This window comes from Heteronotia binoei, chromosome 5, assembly GCF_032191835.1.
Source record: "Heteronotia binoei isolate CCM8104 ecotype False Entrance Well chromosome 5, APGP_CSIRO_Hbin_v1, whole genome shotgun sequence".
NCBI classification, from domain to species: domain Eukaryota; kingdom Metazoa; phylum Chordata; class Lepidosauria; order Squamata; family Gekkonidae; genus Heteronotia; species Heteronotia binoei.
Genome location: NC_083227.1, coordinates 22,794,118 through 22,813,494, shown reverse-complemented (window position 1 = coordinate 22,813,494; position 19,377 = coordinate 22,794,118). Strand labels below are relative to the sequence as shown.

General features: G+C 46.8%; 1 protein-coding gene and 1 pseudogene across 1 annotated transcript; both read right to left on the bottom strand.

Annotated features, from left to right (window-relative positions):
- Nucleotides 1–1,018: 1,018 nt before the first annotated feature.
- LOC132571186 (zinc finger and SCAN domain-containing protein 31-like) lies at nucleotides 1,019–10,816 on the bottom strand. The gene is made up of 4 exons (XM_060237881.1): nucleotides 10,777–10,816; nucleotides 7,182–8,036; nucleotides 6,264–6,390; nucleotides 1,019–2,161 (listed from the first exon to the last, which is right to left on the bottom strand). The coding sequence occupies exons 2-4, from the start codon at nucleotides 7,938–7,940 to the stop codon at nucleotides 1,314–1,316; spliced, it is 1,734 nt and encodes a 577-aa protein (XP_060093864.1). The 5' UTR covers nucleotides 7,941–8,036; nucleotides 10,777–10,816; the 3' UTR covers nucleotides 1,019–1,313.
- Nucleotides 10,817–16,408: 5,592 nt separating this feature from the next.
- LOC132571209 (large ribosomal subunit protein uL2-like) lies at nucleotides 16,409–17,191 on the bottom strand (annotated as a pseudogene).
- Nucleotides 17,192–19,377: the final 2,186 nt, after the last annotated feature.

Below are 19,377 nucleotides of genomic sequence, written 5' to 3'. Positions count from 1 at the left end.
GGCTTACAATCTTCTTTATCTTCTTCCCCCACAATAGACACCCTGTGAAGTGGGTGGGGCTGAGAGAGCTCTCCCAGAAGCTGCCTTTTCAAGGACAACTCCTGTGAGAGCTATGGCTGACCCAAGGCCATTCCAGCAGCTGCAAGTGGAGGTGTGGGGAGTCAAACCTGGTTCTCCCAGATAAGGGTCTATGCACTTAACCACTACACCAAACTGTATTCCATCAGCTGCTCTCTAAGGCAGTGTCAGGTCTTTCCCAGCCCTAGTTAATTAGATTCCCAAGGATAGGCCTCAAACTGTTAATTAGAGATTCCTAAAGATAGGCCTCAAACTGTTAATTAGAGATTCCCAAGGATAGGCCTCAAACTGTTAATTAGAGATTCGTAAGGATAGGCCTCAGCCCCTGCTCAGAACACAGTAGCCTTATAGGACCTATGGCATTACCTTTCTATTGAGTCAAACTGCCAGTCAGAGAGCCAATTTGGTGTAGTGGTTAAGTGTGCGGACTCTTATCTGGGAGAACTGGGTTTGATTCCCCACTCCTCCACTTCCACCTGCTGGAATGGCCTTGAATTAGCCATAGCTCTCATAGGAGTTGTCCTTGAAATGGCAGCTGCTGTAAGAGCTCTCTGAGCCCATCTACCTCACAGGGTGTCTGTTGTGGGGTGGGGGGGAGGTAAAGGAGATTGTGAGCTGCTCTGAGACTCTGAGATTCAGAGTGTAGGGCAGGATATAAATCCAATATCTTCTTCTGATACACTCTGCCCAATTTTATCTATTCTAGGGGTCCCCAACCTTTTTGACCCTTTCCCAAGGGTGTCAGGTAAAGATCACTGTCACAGCACTGCACCCTGAGATCCCTCCTGATGGGAGAGGACAAAAATCGAACCGCTGAGCTAGGAGCTCTCCATAATTATCTAGAGCAAATGTTGAGATCAACTCTCCATATGCAGAATCGCTAAAGACTAAGCAAATCTGAACTCAACCCAACTTCTCCCCCATGGTAATATATATATATATATATATATGGACTAAAGGTTTATATCCTACCGCCTACATTGTGCAAGCATAAATAAACACATTCCTTGGATGGTACTAGACGCATCCCTACCCACCCACTCCAAATGCCACTGGAATCAGGAAGGAGCAAGCAAATTTGTACATGCAATAATTTGTCCTTTTTTTTTATCCGACTGGTCATCTGGGTGGGGTCTCAACCATCCAAGGGGTTGAAGTTCCCATTTCCAGGTGTTCTCAGGTTTCTAAGTAGTGCCGAAGGACCCTACCCATCTGGACAACGCCACAATCTGTGTTTAGCTCTTTCCTTCTTGGTGGGTGGTCTGGTGCCGAAGCAGAAGTGACCGGTCTCTGAAGATCTTCCCGCAGTCCAAGCATTTGTAGGGCTTCTCTCCCGTGTGGATTCTCATGTGCACCCGCAGGTTCGAATTGCCCCCGAAGCTCTTCCCGCAGTCGGTGCACGTGTATGGTTTCTCTCGCGTGTGAGTCCTCTCGTGCACCAGGAGGCCTGAGCTCTGGCTAAAGCTCTTCCCGCAGTCCCTGCACTTGTATGGCTTCTCGCCCGTGTGGATCCTCTGGTGCCTGATGAGGACCGGCCGTTCCCGGAAGCTTTTCCCACAGTCAGTGCATTTGTACGGCCTCTCCCCCGTGTGAGTCCTCTTGTGCACAATCAGGTTGGAGTTGTCACAGAAGCTCTTCCCGCAGTCAGAGCACTGGTAGGGCTTCTCCCCCGTGTGGATCCTCTCGTGAGTGACCAGATAGGCTCTCGTGCTGAAACCCTTCCCGCAAACAGAGCACTTGTATGGTTTCTCTCCCGTGTGGGTCCTCTCGTGGGCTTGAAGGTTGCATTTCAGCTGGAAGTCCTTCCCGCAGTGAGCGCACGCCTTCTCCCTCTCGTTCCCCATCTTCTGCCCCTCTCCCAGAGGGATCGTTAGCTGGACCACATTGCCGTCGAGTTCCACGTACCTGCCCTGAGAATTAATGAACTTGTCCCCCTCCTTCTCGGGGTACGTTTCCTCTCGGTTTGCAGAAATGTCTCCTCGATCGGACCAGGGAATGCTTTGTCCGGCTCGTCTTGAAAACACCCACCGTGGTTCCAGTTTCTGCAGATTTGGGGGTTGATTCTGCGCCTGCCCATCTCCCACTGGAATAAAACACAGAACCGTAATCGGAATTTTAGCAAAAGAAAAAAGACTACTGGATCAAGCCAAAGGTCCATCAAGTTGAAGACTAGGTTTTCTACCCTGTTTTTCTCTGCCTTAAAGAGTCTCAAAGTGGCTTACAATTGCCTTTCCCTTCCTCTTCCCACAACAGGCACCATGTGAGGTAAGTGAGGCCGAGAGAGTTTGGAGAGAACAGGGACTGGCCCAAGGTCACCCAGCAGGATTCATGTGGAGGAGGAGTGAAGAATCAAGCCCAAGACTCCAGATTAGAGTCCCCCATTTTCACAACTCTAGAAGGGCCTTTACTTTAGCTAGGAGCATGTCCCTGCCATCTATGGTAGTAGAGGGGAGTATAAAGGGACTCCTTATGCACATAGGCTCTGTTCCTGTTCCCAGCCTGGAATAGATTATCTGGAGCATGTATTTTTTAATTGTTCTTTTCATACGGCGAGCTGAAGGGAAATTATTAGCCCGCTGTTGGAAAGGTTCCCTGGCAGATCAAACAGACTCAAATTAGATTATCTTTTGTCAGATAGGAACCACCAAACAACAAGACAGGTGGCTAGGTTCTGTTCCCAGGTTTATAAAGAATGCAAAAAGCGAGACAAATAGGCCAAACTGTAAATCTTTTAACAAATTTTAAAGTGACTTTTAAAAATGGTTTAAAGGGTTAAATAATAATCTTTTAAATTCTTTTTTTACCGTTATAACCCTCAAGTCATCAAATTTTAACATGCAGATTCTTTGCGAGACTTTTTATAAGGTATTTTTAAGGTTGTTCTAGATGACTAAAATGTTCTGGTCAATGACTGTAATAATAAACTGAACTGAACCGAGTCCCCCATTCTTAACTCCTACACCATGCTACATTCAGTTCAGCAGGCTTCTACAGCATACACCTTGTTTGCTCTGCCAATATTCTTTGGAATGGACTGCCAGAAGTTATATGAAACATCCCTCTTTCATCACACAGCTAGAAGCTTACCAAAAATCTCCTGTTTTACACTTCGTCTAATCACAGAATCATATTTATTTATTTATTTATTTGGGATTTATATCCCGCCCTTCCCACGAATGGCTCAGGGCGGCTTCCAACAGTTAATCAAACATAAAATTTAAACAATTTCAAGTATAAAACAATTAAATATTTAAACAGTTAAAAACATTAAAAACAGAGTAATTCAGTTTCCTGTAAACAGATGGCTGGCCAGTTACCTCAAGTTATCATCCTAGCTAAATATAGGCTAGGTATAGGCTAGCCGGAAGAGGGTCGTCTTGCAGGCCCTGCGGAACTGCGCCAAGTCCCGCAGGGCCCTCACCTCCTCCGGCAGCTGATTCCACCATACGGGGGCCATAACGGAGAAAGCCCTTTCCCTGGTGGCTTTCAGACGGGCTTCTTTTGGCCCGGGGATAGTAAGGAGATTTTGTGTTCCTGACCTCAGTGCTCTCTGGGGAACATGTGGGGAGAGACGGTCCTTCAGGTAGGCAGGTCCCAGGCCATATAGGGTTGGAAGCAACCTCCAGGGTCATCTAGTACAACCCCCTGCACAATGCTGGAAATTCACAAATACCTGCCCCCCACACATACCCAGTGACCCCTGCTTCATGCCCAGAAAATAGCAAAAAAACCCTTAAGAACATAAGAGAAGCCATGTTGGATCAGGCCAATGGCCCATCTAGTACAACACTCTGTCACACAGTGCCCCCCCAAAAATTATATATATATATAGACACACACACTGTGGCTAATAGCCACTGAAGGACCTCTGCTCCATATTTTTATCTAAACCCCTCTTGTCCATGCTTGTGGCCACCACCACCTCCTGTGGCAGTGAATTCCACATGTTAATTACCCTTTGGGTGAAGAAGTACTTCCTTTTATCCGTTTTAACCTGTCTGCTCAGCAATTTCATCGAATGCCCACAAGTTCTTGTATTGTGAGAAAGGGAGAAAAGTACTTCTTTCTCTACTTTCTCCATCCCATGCATAATCTTGTAAACCTCTATCATGTCACCCCGCAGTCGACGTTTCTCCAAGCTAAAGAGCCCCAAGCGTTTCCACCTTTCTTCATAGGGAAAGTGTTCCAGCCCTTTAATCATTCTAGTTGCCCTTTTCTGGACTTTCTCCAATGCTATAATATCCTTTTTGAGGTGCGGCGACCAGAACTGCACACAGTACTCCAAATGAGAACGCACCATCAATTTATACAGGGGCATTATGATACTGGCTGATTTGTTTTCAATTCCCTTCCTAATAATTCCCAGAATGGCGTCGGCCTTTTTTATTGCAAACGCACACTGTCTTGACATTTTCAGTGAGTTATCCACCACGACCCCAAGATCTCTCTCTTGGTCAGTCTCTGCCAGTTCACACCCCATCAACTTGTATTTGCAGCTGGGATTCTTGGCCCCAATGTGCATTACTTTGCACTTGGCCACATTGAACCGCATCTGCCATGTTGACGCCCACTCACCCAGCCTCAACCTTCAGGGCCCCTGGCCAAAATGGCCTGGAGAAAAATTGCTTCCTCCAAAGTGGCGATCAGCATTTCCCCTGGGCATGCAAGAAAGGGCCATAAGAACAAAGCGCCTGTGCAACCCTTCCTGCCCTCCTTCTCATGATCTGCCAAGTTCACAGAATCAGTATTGCTGTCAGATGGCCACCTAGCCTCTGTTTAAAAACCTCCAAAGAAGTTATGACAGCTGTTTGTAGCACAACATCGTATTTTAGACTGTGTTTTTGAGCCTGCTTTAAAAAAAAAAAATCTGAGCTTGAGGCTTATATTACCAATTAGTTTAGGTCAGGGCTTTTGTTGTAGGAAAAAACTCAGTGGGAACTCATTTGCATATTAGGCCACACATCCCGACATCATCACTGTTTCACATGTGGCTTTTTGTAGAAAAAGCTCTTCAGTACCTCATTTGCATATTAGGTCACACCCCCTGGCACCAAGCCAGCCAGAACTGCGTTCCTGTACGTTCCTGCTCAAAAAAAAAAAGCCCGGTTTAGGGTGTTGAACAAAGTTTGAGTCCAGTGGCACCTACAAGACCAACAAGGTTTAAATCTGGGGATAAGTTCTCATGTGTGTGTTCACATTTCTTCAGAAATCAGTCACTTTGACTGGTGATAAGGCACTGTGAACTGTGAAAGGTGGTGGTGTGCATGATTAAACAGATTCCCAGCATTGTGTTCTTCAAACGAGATGATTCTCAAAATTTCGGCAACATCCTCTTGCCAGCTGTACTCCAGCAACTGGAATTAAGAGGTAGACTGCCTCTCAATAGAGAGGTTCTGTTTAACATTGCCCTAACTTGGATGGCCCAGGCTAGCTCAATCTTTACAGATCTAAGAAGCTAAGCAGTGTGGGCTAGTACTTGGGTATGCCAGGGCACAAAATCCCCCAAGAGAAAGCAAACTTTCAACCCTGTAACATGATAGTGGCAACACGAGGAGGGGTGTTGGGTTAAACTGACAGGTCAAACTAGTTATATAGTTGAACCTTTGCCGCTGATCTTAAGTGTTTCGAACGTTTCAAGTTCTGCTGCCATGCAGTAACTATTACAACAATCATGTAGGGTACCATAGTACGGTTCTCCTCACAAATAAATAAAATAAAAACTTATTATTACAAAGCAGTTGGGGGTGGGGGAGGAGACTGGATTCACCCCATGCGGTTGAGAGCAATCTGCCAGCTGAAGGATGCTGGGAAAACTACTATCTTACCACTCCACTCAGCAAATGGCATTTATTAACTTATTTATTCATTCCCCAACCTTTTCATCTCCTCAGGTTTGAAGGCTTCCTTCCATTAAGTGCCCTTTACCTCATAAGGCAGACTGGAGGTGGGCGAAACCACTCCTGCCCCCAAGTTTGAGAGCCTCTAACACAAGTTAGAGGACAGCTGGATCCACCACAGTGGCAAGATTTGAATGCGGGACTTTCAAATTCATAGGTCAGTGGGCTGTTAGGCCCTGCCAGCTCTCAGTCAAAGACTTTGTTCTGTACAACACCAACCGTTGTTGCAAGTAACCTGTTACAATAAAAACAACACCGCTGAGATGGTTAGAACAAGAGAACATTTACCCAGAGAGGTGGTGTCTCTGTCACCTTCCTTTTTTATTTCTCTGAAGAGCGGACACTGCCAGGGGTTTGAAGGGGCCCCTTCCACCTCAGGAACACCAGCCACCCCATCCTTGAATGGCCTCGACACCTGAAAAAGAGGGGAAGGTGACCTCCACAGCACAGCAAAGACACACATCTGCATGATTCTGATACATTCTGTCAGATAGTGGATTTGAGTTAAGAACATAAGAGAAGCCATGTTGGATCAAACCAATGGCCCATCCAGTCCAACTCTGTGTCACACAGTGGCCAAAAACCCCGAGATGCCACCAGAGGAGCCAGAACATCAGAAGCCACCCCACTGTTGCCCCCCAAGTACCAAGAATATCAGTGCCCTAGATAGAAGTATGCCCCACAAACTTTATTGAAAAGGCCTGTGTTTCCTCTTCAGTGGGCCAAAGGAGGCAGATCAAATCCTATATATACACTAGAGGCTCAACTGACACATGCAGCACAAAGAGCTGGGGATGCGGTGGAGGTAGACTCCTTGAACAGGACATCTGACTGGAATCGTTTTGGGCCTATCGCTCTCAGCCTCACACACCTCTGTGAGGAGACAATGGAGGAAGCGAGGAGGACATATTCTGCACTGATGTCCAAGGAGACAGATCAGGTTCAAAAAAGATATTAGATAGCAAAACTAAATAAACCCTGCGTAGGGAGAAAAGCTCCCCACTTAACAGAAAACTAGCTCATGAAGATATGGACTAGGCTACAAGCTACCTTTCGAGCTGCGGGATGATATCAAAACATGGGGGAAACATTCAAAAATAATGCAGCTTGAAGTGGTGTGCCCCCCATTATGATTCCACCCCTCTCATTCGAGTATACGGGCCTGTCTCTGAGCCCCTCATGACTGAAAGGATGAGACATTCTCACCTGCTCTTCCTGCCTCTCTTCAGGCGGACATCTCCGCAGGAAATCCTCGGCCAGAGCCACCGCTTGGGCACAGGTCTCCGGCCCGCCTTTCCTAACAGTCTTCTGCATTTTCAAGGGCAGGACGGTCAAGAATTGCTCCAGAATCACTAGCTCCAAGATTCTCTCTTTTGTGTGTCGTTCTGGCTTCAGCCACCGATGACCAAGTTCCCAGAGGCGCCCGCAAGCCTCTCGTGGGCCTTCAGCCTCCTGGTAGCGGTATGTCCGAAAGCGCTGGCATTGTGCTTCTGCACTGATGGTGTCATCCTCCAGGATTTCTTCTTTCACTTTCCCACAGTCTTCTTGGCTGTTGTCCCCAATCTGGGTTCCTCTGCTGAGACCCAGAAGCTTTTGGGTCAGGATCTGTCCTCTCGAGCGTTGTCTGGTGTCAGACGTTTCAGCAAAAGGGGACAGAACGGTCCGAGCCTCTCGTACTATCAGCCCCAGCTGGTGTGGATTCCTCCCCTCTGACTGAGAGGTCTCCATTGCCTTCAGGAATTCTTGCAGCTGGGCTTCCCAGGGCTTTGCAGTCTCCCGTTTTACGGGGTCTGGTGCATTTCTTTCCCAGAATCGCCCAATGTTCCCAGGGTGCACAGCATGAAGGCCTTTTCCAATTCCCCCTTCAAGGGTCACTGAGTCTAGAGTCTCCATTTTCACCCCTGGCTGCACCCCAGCTCCCATCTGGAGACCTAAAGGCAGCACATCACGCTGCTCGGCGGCCATTTCCTTCTCCAGGCAACAGCTGGCCGGACCTGATATTATCAGATAATCCCACCAATTTCTTTATGGTGACACACGGAACCCAGGCATGCAAGTGGTCTGAAAGAGAAGATCAGTGTTCCCAATGATGATCACCAGAAAATGGCTTTTTTCTAACAAAAATTAGAAACAATCTGGACTTTAATGTGGCTAATAAGGCCCAGAAGGTCTCTGAACATGTGCAAAGTATCACAAACCCACACATATTTGTGATTAGTAGAAGGGATTACATAGGTCAAAGGGCTCTGAATTTTGAGACAGACTACTATCCAATTTCAAATACTAATCATTAATTTAACACTTTTGTTTGCTGAGTTTCCACTCATATCACAGTCTCCAAAGTGGCAAACTTTAAAACTTTTCCGCATTAAAACATTTCGACCATGAAAACATTCAAAATATAAATAGGTGAGAAATATTTCAATCAATTAAATAAGGTCATGAAAGCCACAGTCCTCCACATATTGCTTACCCCACATGATGCACCGAAAGGGTATTTTGCCTCTGAACATGGAGGTTCCATTTAGTAATTGTGGCTAATCGCCAATGATGCATTTAATTACCTTTTAAGTCCATCATTGCACTTTATGACAGAGAACTATTTAAACTGGCTGTGTACTGGATAGGAAGGGTTGTTTTTTTAAAAAATGATAAATATTGGCTTAACCCAGCTCTTCTGAGTTTCTTATCTTTATCTCTGTAGGATCAATAAAGTAAACAACACATTTGTCTAGCTGGATACAAGCAGCCCATATCCGTCTAAATTATCCATTGCTTGTTATTAATAACTCATGCAGCCCTTTGCAGTCAAGTCATAAGGCAGAGTTTTGGCATAAGGACGGAAAAGACTGACAGCTTTGTATTGTGGTTACAGTGCCAGACTAGGATCTAGAATAGGGTTGTTTAACTCATTTGTTATGAGGGCCGGATCTGACATAAATGAGACCTTGTTGGGCTGGGCCATGTTGGGCTGGGCCGTGTGTGTACCTATTTAAGATTAGGTAGCGGAGATATAAACTTTATAAAGGACACAGACAAACACAATTAAAGATTTCTCCTCCCAAAAACTTAAAACATGTCTAAAACATCAGCACTTGTTGGTCTTAAAAGTGCTTTATTCATATCTCTCCCATGGGATTCAGGGAACTGGGCAAAGAAAGCTCTGACTCTTTCCTTTCTTCCCAGGAGAACAGGAGAGAGAGGAGCCTCAGCCAAAGGAAGAGAGGCTTGGCTCAGTAGCTCTGCTGTGCGTTTGAGAGAGCCTTTCCACCCCAAGGGAGGAGCCTCAGTCAATACAGAAAATTGAGGTTTTGCTTTGTAGCTCCTGTGTGATTGAGCAAGCCTGGCAAAGCAAGCTGTTATGCAGAAAGAAGCAAGAGAGAGGAAGAAGGAAGCAGATGACAACAAAGAAAGAACATCATAAAAGATTATAAAATTGTACATAGGGTGTAGAAAATGGCCCTAGACCTAGAGATTATTTTTGCTCCCTCTCTCGGGAGATGAATATAAGCCAGTTTGGATAAAGACAAGATATAAATGAAGAAAATAAATAAAGAATAGAGAGCTGAAGAGTTTGTGCCTTCTCTGTTGCTTTTAATGACAACTAAGAAAAAACATAATAATAGAAATTTATAAAATTGCACTTAAGGTGTAGAAAGTGGACCTAGAGAGAATGTTTTCTCCCTCTCAGGAGACAAATATAAGCCAGTTTGGGTCGCTACTGGGGATAAAGGCGGGAAATAAATGAAGAAAATTATTAAAGGAGGGCAGAGAGGCAAAAACTTTGTGGCTTCTTGGTTGTTTTTTTAATGACAACTAAGGGAAAACACAACAGAGGTTTATAAATTGACACATAAGGAGCAGAAAGCAGACCTAGAGAGATTTTTTTTCTTCCTCTCTCAAAGCTCTGTTGATAGTCTGATGGATGACACAACACATAATTGTGTAATGTAGTGGTTAAAAGTGTCAGAGTAGTATCCAGAAGGCCTGGGTTCAAATCCCCACTTGTTCCATGGCAACTCTGCTAGGTGGGCAGTCACACTCTCTCAGCCTAACCTACCTCAGAGGGTTGTTGTGGTGTGGGGACAAAGTGAAGAAGAAGAGAATGATGTAAACCACTTTGGGTCTTACTGGGAAGAAAGGCAGGGTACAAATAAATTAAATAAACAATTCACTTATGTCCTATGGCCATAAGTTCCACATCACCAGCCTGTTGGTGGAAAGTGCTATCTGGGCATGAGGTGAGCCACTGGGGATGTGGGAGGGCTTCTTTGGTGGTTTCACTTCCAAATATTCACCAGGGCAAATTCTGCTTAGCTTCTGAGAATGAGCTACCTTGGAATTAGACATCTTACACCCTTGAAGTTGACCGTTTTTATCTTTTCCCCAAATATTTTAAAAATGTGTAAAGCTCCCCGTTTTGAATATTTTTATGCTACTGTAACAACCATGCCTAAATGCTTTGCACATCGGATTTGAATGGATTGGCTTCTTAAATTGTTTTATTGGTTATGTGCCATAATAATAAATAACCTGACATCTGATATCTTACACTGGGCGAGGATTTTGCTTTGCTAGGAGGACATTTGATTGGCTGCTGAAGGAAACAGGCTATTGGCCTGCGTGGTCTGATCGGTACTTTTCAAAGCCACAACAGGCAGAAATCCAACAGGCACAGCTTCCTCGGCATAGCAAGGATGGAGTGAGACCCCATCAGTGCAATTGCTGCCTGCCCAATACTTGTGAAAGGCATGCAGAAAAGAACAAAGCCGCCCTTCCCACCATTAAATTAAATCCTCACCTGATTTCCCCCTTCCTGAAAAGGGAAGACAATTACTCCCGATCCCGCGGCAGCGCCTGGGAAATTTAAACCCTACTTTCCCACGGTAGGCGGGGCAGGAAGTGATCTCTGGGCTCGTCCCAAAGTAGCTGGAGCTGCTCTAGGAAAACTGGGAGTCGGCGAACTTAACCCCTTTATTTTATTGCGAGGCAAGGCGCCCCTTTGAAAGCCTAGAAGGCTGTTTGTTTGTGAGACATGCAGAAGTATGCATGACGCACACACGAAAGCTTATAGCCGGAATCCAATTGCCCCACTCTCCATTTCGACCTTCTCCGAAAACTAATTCCTGGAAGCCTGGCTGTGGCTTAGCCTAAATCAGTATTTATGAAGGATTCACACAGTTGTATTATACTTTATCAAGAGACCAGTCAGTGGGCTTCTGTTAGGGTTCCCAGCCTCCAGTTGGGGTCTGGAGATCTCCCGGGATTACAATGGATTTCCGGGCTACAGAGATCCCTTCCCCTGGAGAAAATGGCTGCTTTGGAGGGTGGGTTCTATGGGAGTATAGCCCTCCAAGATCAGCAGGATCAGGCCTGGTCAGTAGTTGGAAGGGAGACCATCAAGAACATCCAGGGCCGCTTTGCAGAGGCAGGCAATGGCAAACCACCTCTGAACGTCTCTTGCCTTGAAAACCCCACCAGGGGGCGCCATAAATCAGCTGCAGCTTGATGACACTTTACACACATACCTTATACCCCACAGATCCCCCTCCCCTCCAAGAGCCTGTTTGGTGTAGGGGTCAAGTGCAGGGATTCTTATCTGGGAGAAACGGGTTTGATTCCCCACCTCTCCACTTGCAGCTGCTGGAATGGCCTTGGGTCAGCCATAGCACTCTCAAGAGTTGTCCTTGAAAGGGCAGCTTCTGGGAGAGCTCTCTCAGCCCCACCTACTTCACAAGGTGTCTGTTGTGGGGGAAGAAGATATAGGAGATGGTAAGCCAATCCGAGACTCTAATTCAGAGAGAAGAATGGGGTATAAATCTACAGTCTTCTTCCTCTTCTTCTCCACCCTCCCCAGAATCCACCCCAAAATCTCCAGGAATTCCCCAACCCAGAGTTTTCGAGCAATGTTCCCTCTAAGCTGCAGAGTCTTGTGAGCAAAAATTCTACTTTGTGAGCTACTGGCATTAAAGCTGTGAGCTGCTGCATCAATTCAAGTGCACTGGGGTCATCCTTCCTGAGCTAAGACAAAAATGTGTGAGCTGGAGGCTAAAAATCTGTGAGCTAGCTCACACTAACTCAGCTTAGAGGGAACACTGTTAGTATGAAAACTACCAATTGTTTCCTTCTGTTCTCAGCCTTCAAAGACAATTGTGCTTCTTGCCTGAGTTTGAGGTACCATATGAACTTTGCTGGCCTTTCTCTTTCCAGTTAAATAAGAACATCAGAAGAACCCTGTTGGATCAGATCAGGGGTCCATCCAGTCTAGCATCCTGTGCCAACCAGAACCTACGTACAGCCAACACCAAGGTGTACAGGCTGAAGAGCTACATCATAAATTAGTTTGCTCTGGGGCCATTTTTCCTGAGCTAAGAAAAAAAATGTGTGATCTGGAGGTTAAAAACTCTGAGCTAGCTCACACTGGAGCACACGAAAGCTTACATTCTGAATAAAACTTTGTTGGTCTTAAAGGTGCAACTTGACTCCTACTTTATTCTTCAGCTTCGAGCAGTGGTCCCTAACCTTTTTGGCACCAGGGACCAGTTTTATGGAAGGTGATTTTTCCACGGACCAGGGGGGTGGGGGCAATGGTTTTGAGATGATACAATTGTGCACTTTATTTTAGTGTGGTAGTTAAGTGTGTGGACTCTTATCTGGGAGACCTGGGTTTGATTCCCCACTTCTCCACTTGCAGCTGCTCGAATGGCCTTGGGTCAGCCATGACTCTCGCAGAGTTGTCCTTGAAAGGGCAGCTTCTGGGAGAGCTCTCTCGGCCCCACCTACCTCACAGGGTGTCTGTTGTGGGGGAGGAAGATAAAGAAGATGCTTTGAGATTCGGAGTGGAGGGCAGGATATAAATCCAATGTCTTATTATTATATTACTACATTGTAATATATAATGAAATAATTATAAACTCATGGCCTGGTTGCTAACAGGCCACAGACCAGGACCGGTCCACGGACTGGGGGTTGGAGACTCCTGGCTTAGAGGGAACACTGGCCCAGGGATATTGGTGGCAGTGACCCCATAGGGTTTTCTAGGGAAGAGATGAACAGGTGTATTTAGCTATTGTCTGCACCTCTGTGCAGCAACCTTGGACTTCCTTGGTGGTCTCCCCTCTGAGTACTGATGTGGTAAAGGTAGTCCCCTGTGCAAGCACCAGTCGTTTTTATTGCTTTCACGGAACTTGTAACTTTCCTATATGCTGTTAGCCTAACTGACTCCATATTGTAACCAGATACTAACTCAATGTGCTCTCAGCCAGGCCACTAACCAAACCGCTATGCATTTCAAACAAATTGTGATCACTGAAGGGTGGCAGATAGCCTCTGGCCAACATCTGCAGGTGCCCTTTGAAGCCGGCTGGCCAGGACATCTCAGCAAGACTCCATCCTCCCTTGCTGATAACAGACCCTGGGAAACAGACAGTTGTCTCTGGCCGTGTGAAAGATCGTTTTATTGTTGCTGCCACAAGCACATAAAAATGTAACCAATGCTAACTCCGTAGGAGAAAGGCAGAAAAGGACATCTTTCTCTACCTTCTCTGTCCCCTGCATAATTTTGTAAGCCTCTATCACGCTTACAAAATTATGCCAATTTGGTGTAGTGGTTAAGTGTACGGACTCTTATCTGGGAGAACCAGGTTTGATTCCCCACTCCTCCACTTGCAGCTGCTGGATTGGCCTTGGGTTAGCCATAACCTAAGGAGTTGTCCTTGAAAGGGCAGCTGCTGTGAGTGCCCTCTCAGCCCCACCCACCTCACAGGGTGCCTGTTGTAAGGGGAGAAGATGTAGGAGATTGTAAGCCGCTCTGAGTCTCTGATTCAGAGAGAAGGGTGGGGTGTAAATCTGCAGTCGTCTTCTTCATCATCATCATGTCAGCCCCTCGATCATCTTTTCTCCAAGCTGAAGAGCCCTGACCTCTTCAAGCTTTCTTCATGGGGAAGCAGAAACAGTCTTCTCCCCCACACACACTGAGAGAGGGAAACAGAATGGCGACATATCGTTGCCTGGTTTCAGCACCTTATCAGTACATGCTAAGAAGAGGGAACTCTTCCTCTTGGGAGCAGAGGTCAGAACTTAAGGTAAGGGTGGAATGGTAACAGCTGGGTAGAAGGAAAAATGTTTTTACAGTCAGAGTTGTTCAACAGGGAATCAGCTAGCTAGGGAGGTGGTGAGCTCCCCCTCACTGGCAGTCTTGAAGCAGCTGCTGGACAAACATTTGTCAGGGACAATCTAGGCTGATCCTACATTGAGCGGGGGGTTGGACGAGATGGCCTGTTTGGCCCCTTCCAACTCTATGATTCTGTTAATCAAATAGATATCATTATGCACTTGTGGCACATAGAGAGAGAAGAGATATACAGACATGGTTATTCTCTCTCTCTCTCTCAGAGGTCCATCGGTGGCTATTAGCCACAGTATGTGTGTGTGTGTGTGTGTGTGTGTGTATATATTTGGCCGCTGTGTGACACAGAATGTTGGACTGGATGGGCCATTGGCCTGATCCAACATGGCTTCTCTTATGTTCTTATGTTCTCTCTCTCTCTCTCTCTCTCTCTCTCTCTCTCTCACACACACACACACACATAGACACACACACGGATTCACATCCACCCCTTACATTTCCCAGCTTGCTTAAAGTCCTAGACTTGGAAGGAATCTCAGAGGCAATCTACACTCCACCCCAGTGTTTCCTTTGAGCTGAGTTAGTGAGGGCTAGATCATAGTTTTTTAGCCTTCAGCTCACACATTTTTGTCTTAGCTCAGGAAAAATGGCCCCATAGCAAACTAATTCATGCAGTAGCTCACGATTTTAATGCCAGTAGATCACAAAGTAGAATTTTTGCTCACAAGACTCCACAGCTCAGAGGGAGTATTGCTGTACCCCCCAATTCCATGCAGGAAGTCCAAAGCCATATTAGGATCCTGTGAATTTAGGGGGAGGTATTTGTGAGTTTCCTGCATTGTGCAGGGGGTTGGACTAGATGACCCTGGAGGCCCCTTCCAACTCTAGGATTCTATGAGTCTAGATGGCTGTCATCCACCTCTCCAGCTCTTTGGTTCCATGACCCCTGATGTGGCCTTACCCCTGTGTATGGTCCGGCTTGTCCATCAGGAAAGAGTCTCTTTTGCGTTCTAGTGAAGAAACTGTGACAGACTAAAACAAAAGGGTGATTTTGCAAAACGGCAGAATCGTTTGAAGAGGGGCAGAGAGAAAAGAGTGGCTATGATTGACAGCTCTTTTCCTAGCTCTCCCATTGGTTGGAACACGGCCACAAAGTTCTGAAGGGGGAGTTGGGTTTTGACAGTTGTGGTGGTTAAAAGGGAAAAAAAGATTCCTGGGAGAGAGACACTTGGGAGGTGTCTCAGGGAAGATCTCGAGGGCAGTGCCAAAGAGAGTGCGGTGCCAAAACAATATTCACCCGAATGTCCAAAAAGTATTTGCTTATTCCCACCCGGCTATTTCCAATCAATTTTGTTATTTTCTTTAATTTTCTAATTATTGTCCCCAGTGCCTTTTCTGCTATTCCTGGAGAAAGTGACGGGAAAACCCTTCCTGAACAGAGGTCATTAATAGGGGTCCGTTACAAAGCGCAATTCTCAAACCAAACTTTGAGGTATGTTTTTTTTTTTTTTTGACCTGGGATCTTGAAATATCCTGGCTTGCTCCAACCCAGCTTCTGTATCACAGCCTCAGTGGATGCCTAGAAGGGGGACTGGCTCACAGCCCCCCAGTGAGCTTCAGGGTGGATTTGGGACACGAGAAGCTCAGTTCCTGCAACTGCCATCACATCACAATTCATTTCTGCCTCCGTGACACTTCAAAATGGAAGCTGCGGTCAATCGGGTGCTAAAGCTTCCAAGATTATGTTGGAAAACGTAAGGGGCTCAAGAGGAGACCTCACATTCCACAGGTTGCCGCAGGGTGGGAATGAACCCCTCGTAGCGCTCTGCCTGCAGTTAACCTCCAGCTCTCCCCTGGCTTCCTGGCGGGAGGCTGGCCTGGAGTCCTGAGAGGAGAGGCACACCTTGATCAATTGGCTGCCACCAAGCTGGCTCTTTTTATGGAATCAGACCACCAGCCCACTCTGCTTCTCCTAAGATATTACACCAATATGTGGGCTCCTTTGCCCAGGTTTAAGGACAGGTTTAAGGGGAGGGGAGGGGAGGAGAGGAGAGGAGAGGACATGGAGGGTGAGGGAGGGAGGGAAGGGACAGGAAGAGGATTCTTGGGCTTGATTTGAGGTGCCTACGTGCCTCTCTTGCAGGGAACAGAAGCAAGCCAATGATTATCCAAACAGCACTGCAGTGCCCTGACAAAGGTGCCAACATTTTTTTTGCACGGTCCGAGCCAGTTGGTATCGAAAACATAGCCACTTCCTCTTTTTTTTTTTTTTTACCATTCTCACAACATTTATTTTTTTATGAATGCTGAACGTAAGGCCTTAGTTCTCCTTCTCCTGCACAGTCTTTGTTCCCCATAGTCTACCTGCACGGCAGGCTGCAATGAGACCAACTTTATGACCAGCTGGAGCATTTCTCCTCAGGGTTGAGGGCTTACCAATGCATTGGTGGTTAGCACCACCAAAGGGATGTTCGACAGGATTCATACCCACACCACAGACAAGGGGCCAGCAGTTTCTCTTGGCATTGTGTTTGTGATAAGCTCACCCAGCTTTCAAGATAGGTTTGTCAATACGGCCACTGCCAGCGACAATACCGACAACTGCTCTGTTTGCTGTGCTTGGAGCCAGAAGGCAATTTTACCCTGGTTTTTTTTTTGTTTCAGGATTGTGGGAGACAACTATGGCATAGTTTCCAGAATCACGAGCCAGTTTGCCACAATCACCAGGCTTCTCTTCAAGACAACAGACAATGGGGCCTCCTGGCAGAGTGCCAACAGGTAGCACATTGCCAACATGAACTGAGCCTTTTTGCCACAGTACACAAACTGTCCTGTATGAATGCCCTCAGCTGCAATGAACAATTCTGTTCGTTTCTTAAACCTATATGGATCTTGGCAAGAGGGGCTCCTCAGCCAGGATCATGAATGATATCCTTCACAATGCCCTTAATATCGCCCTGCCTCTCAGCAAAGTCGGCAGCTCTCAGCATTGCTGGACCCTTCCCGTGCTTCACGTGGGCCCTGAACACAGACCCAGCACCTTTTCTCTGGCCTCGGATGACACGGCCCATTGTGTACTCAGCCGGATCATCGCCCCTTCCTAACAGAGACTGGTGACATCGTTCCAAAACACGAATGAAAAATAGAACAGGCCCGGCAGGCTTGGCTCAGGCAAGCGTGGCGCAGGGGAGGGGGCGGGGTAAGATCCGGATTGCTGCCTTCAACCATCCAACTTGCTGACGTATTAAATGACTCCATCTCAAACGACAGGCGGTTGTTGACAAAGGAGAAAGGTGACGGAAGAGAGGGACTGACAAGGCCGATATTGGCGCCACGTGGTCTTTATGGGAAGGCCTCTGAAAGAGAAGTTAATGTTACCCACTAATGGCTGAACCAGATGTTGCAGGGAAGACTCTATGCTATGTGATTTAATGTCTGGACCATACTTTTGCCCTTTGTTGTGGGGATTTTCCTGTTGATGTTATTTTAGAAAATAGACTGTACGGCAAAGAGCAACAAAAGGTGCCTTCTCCTGGGCCAAGTTGTCGGTCCATCTAGCTACGTCCCGTCTCCGTGGTTGTATTTCAGTGGTAGTACAGCTGATGGGCAGGCAGATGGTCCGGGGTCAATCTGGGATGTCAGTCTTCTCCTCCTGAAGAACTTTGTTATTCTTTGCAAAAGCCGCAAGGGCCATGCTTCCTTGTGCACCTGCAAATAATAATATACTATGAATATAAATTGTGTGGCACTATGTGAAATGTCAGGGAGATGGGGTGGGAGAGCAGGAGGTAGGAAGGATATAGGGTTTGCATGGGCAGGGAAATTCCCCCTCGCTCAATGAGCCATTTCCGGTCTCACTTTCCCAGTTCTTTTTGGGCAGAATGACGGCCATTTGCAGGGCTTTTTCATCCTGGTCTTTTTCAGCCTTCTTAAGACGTTTCTTATGGCTTTGAAAATCTGGCGAACCCTTGGCCACGCTTCTTTGTTGTCCCCTATAATATACTATGAATGTAAACTGTGTGACACGATGTGAAATGTCAGGGAGATGGGGGTGGGAGAGGTTTTGTTTCCATCCACCTGCTGGCTAGCAGTCCTACAAAACGTACAGCAGCAGCAGGAGCAATATGGCTTTCTGGCTGTTATATAACAGGGGTGTCAAACATGCAGTAAGGGGCCAAATCAGCCCAGTGCCCCCCAGCTGTCCCTTCACGCCGCTGCGCCTGTCCTCCTCCAGCGGTGTAGGGCACGGTGGGCAAGGGGTGGCGTGCCGATGCCAGCGGGGGGCCTCACCGAGGCTCCAGCGCAGTGTCTCCTCCCAACCTCCCCTCCCAACCAACCTCCTCTTGTACTCCCACCTTCCTTCCCACCCTCCCTCCTCGTCTCCAACCCATCCTATCCACGCAAACCCATTCCTCTTACCTTATTTGCCTGCCTCCCTCCCTCTCAATCTCCATCCTATCCTACCTCCATCTTCCTTTTCACCCACATTGGTAGGAAGTGAGTGGGAAGTGGGAGCCTGGGGAGGAGGGTGGGATGGAAGAAGCGGTGGGAGAGCGGGAAGGAGGAAGGATATAGGGTTTGCATGGGCAGAGAAATTCCCACTCGCTTCACGGAATCGGTCTCACTTTGGCACTTCTTTTTTTCAGGCAGATGGGCAGTTTAATTCTGGTGTTTTTCACCTTTTTATAGCTGTTTGGAATGGCTTGCAAAATCTTCCTTGGCGATGCATGGGCAGGGAAATTCCCCCTCGCTTCACGGAACTGGCCCGACTTTTGCAGTTCTTTTCCTGCAGAACTTTCTAATTCTTTGGCATATACGCAAGGGCCATGCTTTCTTGTCCTCCTGCAAATAATAATATACTATGAATATAAATTGTGTTGACACTATGTGAAATGTCAGGGAGATGGGGTGGGAGAGCGGGAAGGAGGAAGGATATAGGGTTTGCATGAGCAGGGAAATTCCCCCTCGCTCAATGAACCATTTCCGGTCTCACTTTCCCAGTTCTTTTTGGGCAGAATGAAGGCCTTTTGCAGGGCTTTTTCATCCTGGTCTTTTTCAGCCTTCTTACAATGTTTCTTATGGCTTTCCCCTCGCTTCATGGAATCGGTCTCACTTTTGCACTTTTTTTCAGGCAGATGGGCAGTTTAATTCTGGTGTTTTTCACCCTTTTAAAGCTGTTTTGAATGGCTTGCAAAATCCTCCTGTGCCATGCTTCTTTCTTGGCCACCTGCAAATAATAATATACTATGAATATAAACTGTGTGACACTATGTG

Excerpts from the sequence above, each read along its gene's own strand:
- LOC132571186 (XM_060237881.1), bottom strand. The coding sequence starts at position 7,940 with ATGGCCGCCGAGCAGCGTGATGTGCTGCCTTTAGGTCTCCAGATGGGA. Across the intron at positions 6,391-7,181 it reads AAGAGAGGCAGGAAGAGCAG|GTGTCGAGGCCATTCAAGGA; the intron begins GTGAGAATGTCT and ends CCTCTTTTTCAG. Across the intron at positions 2,162-6,263 it reads CAGAGACACCACCTCTCTGG|TGGGAGATGGGCAGGCGCAG; the intron begins GTAAATGTTCTC and ends GTTTTATTCCAG.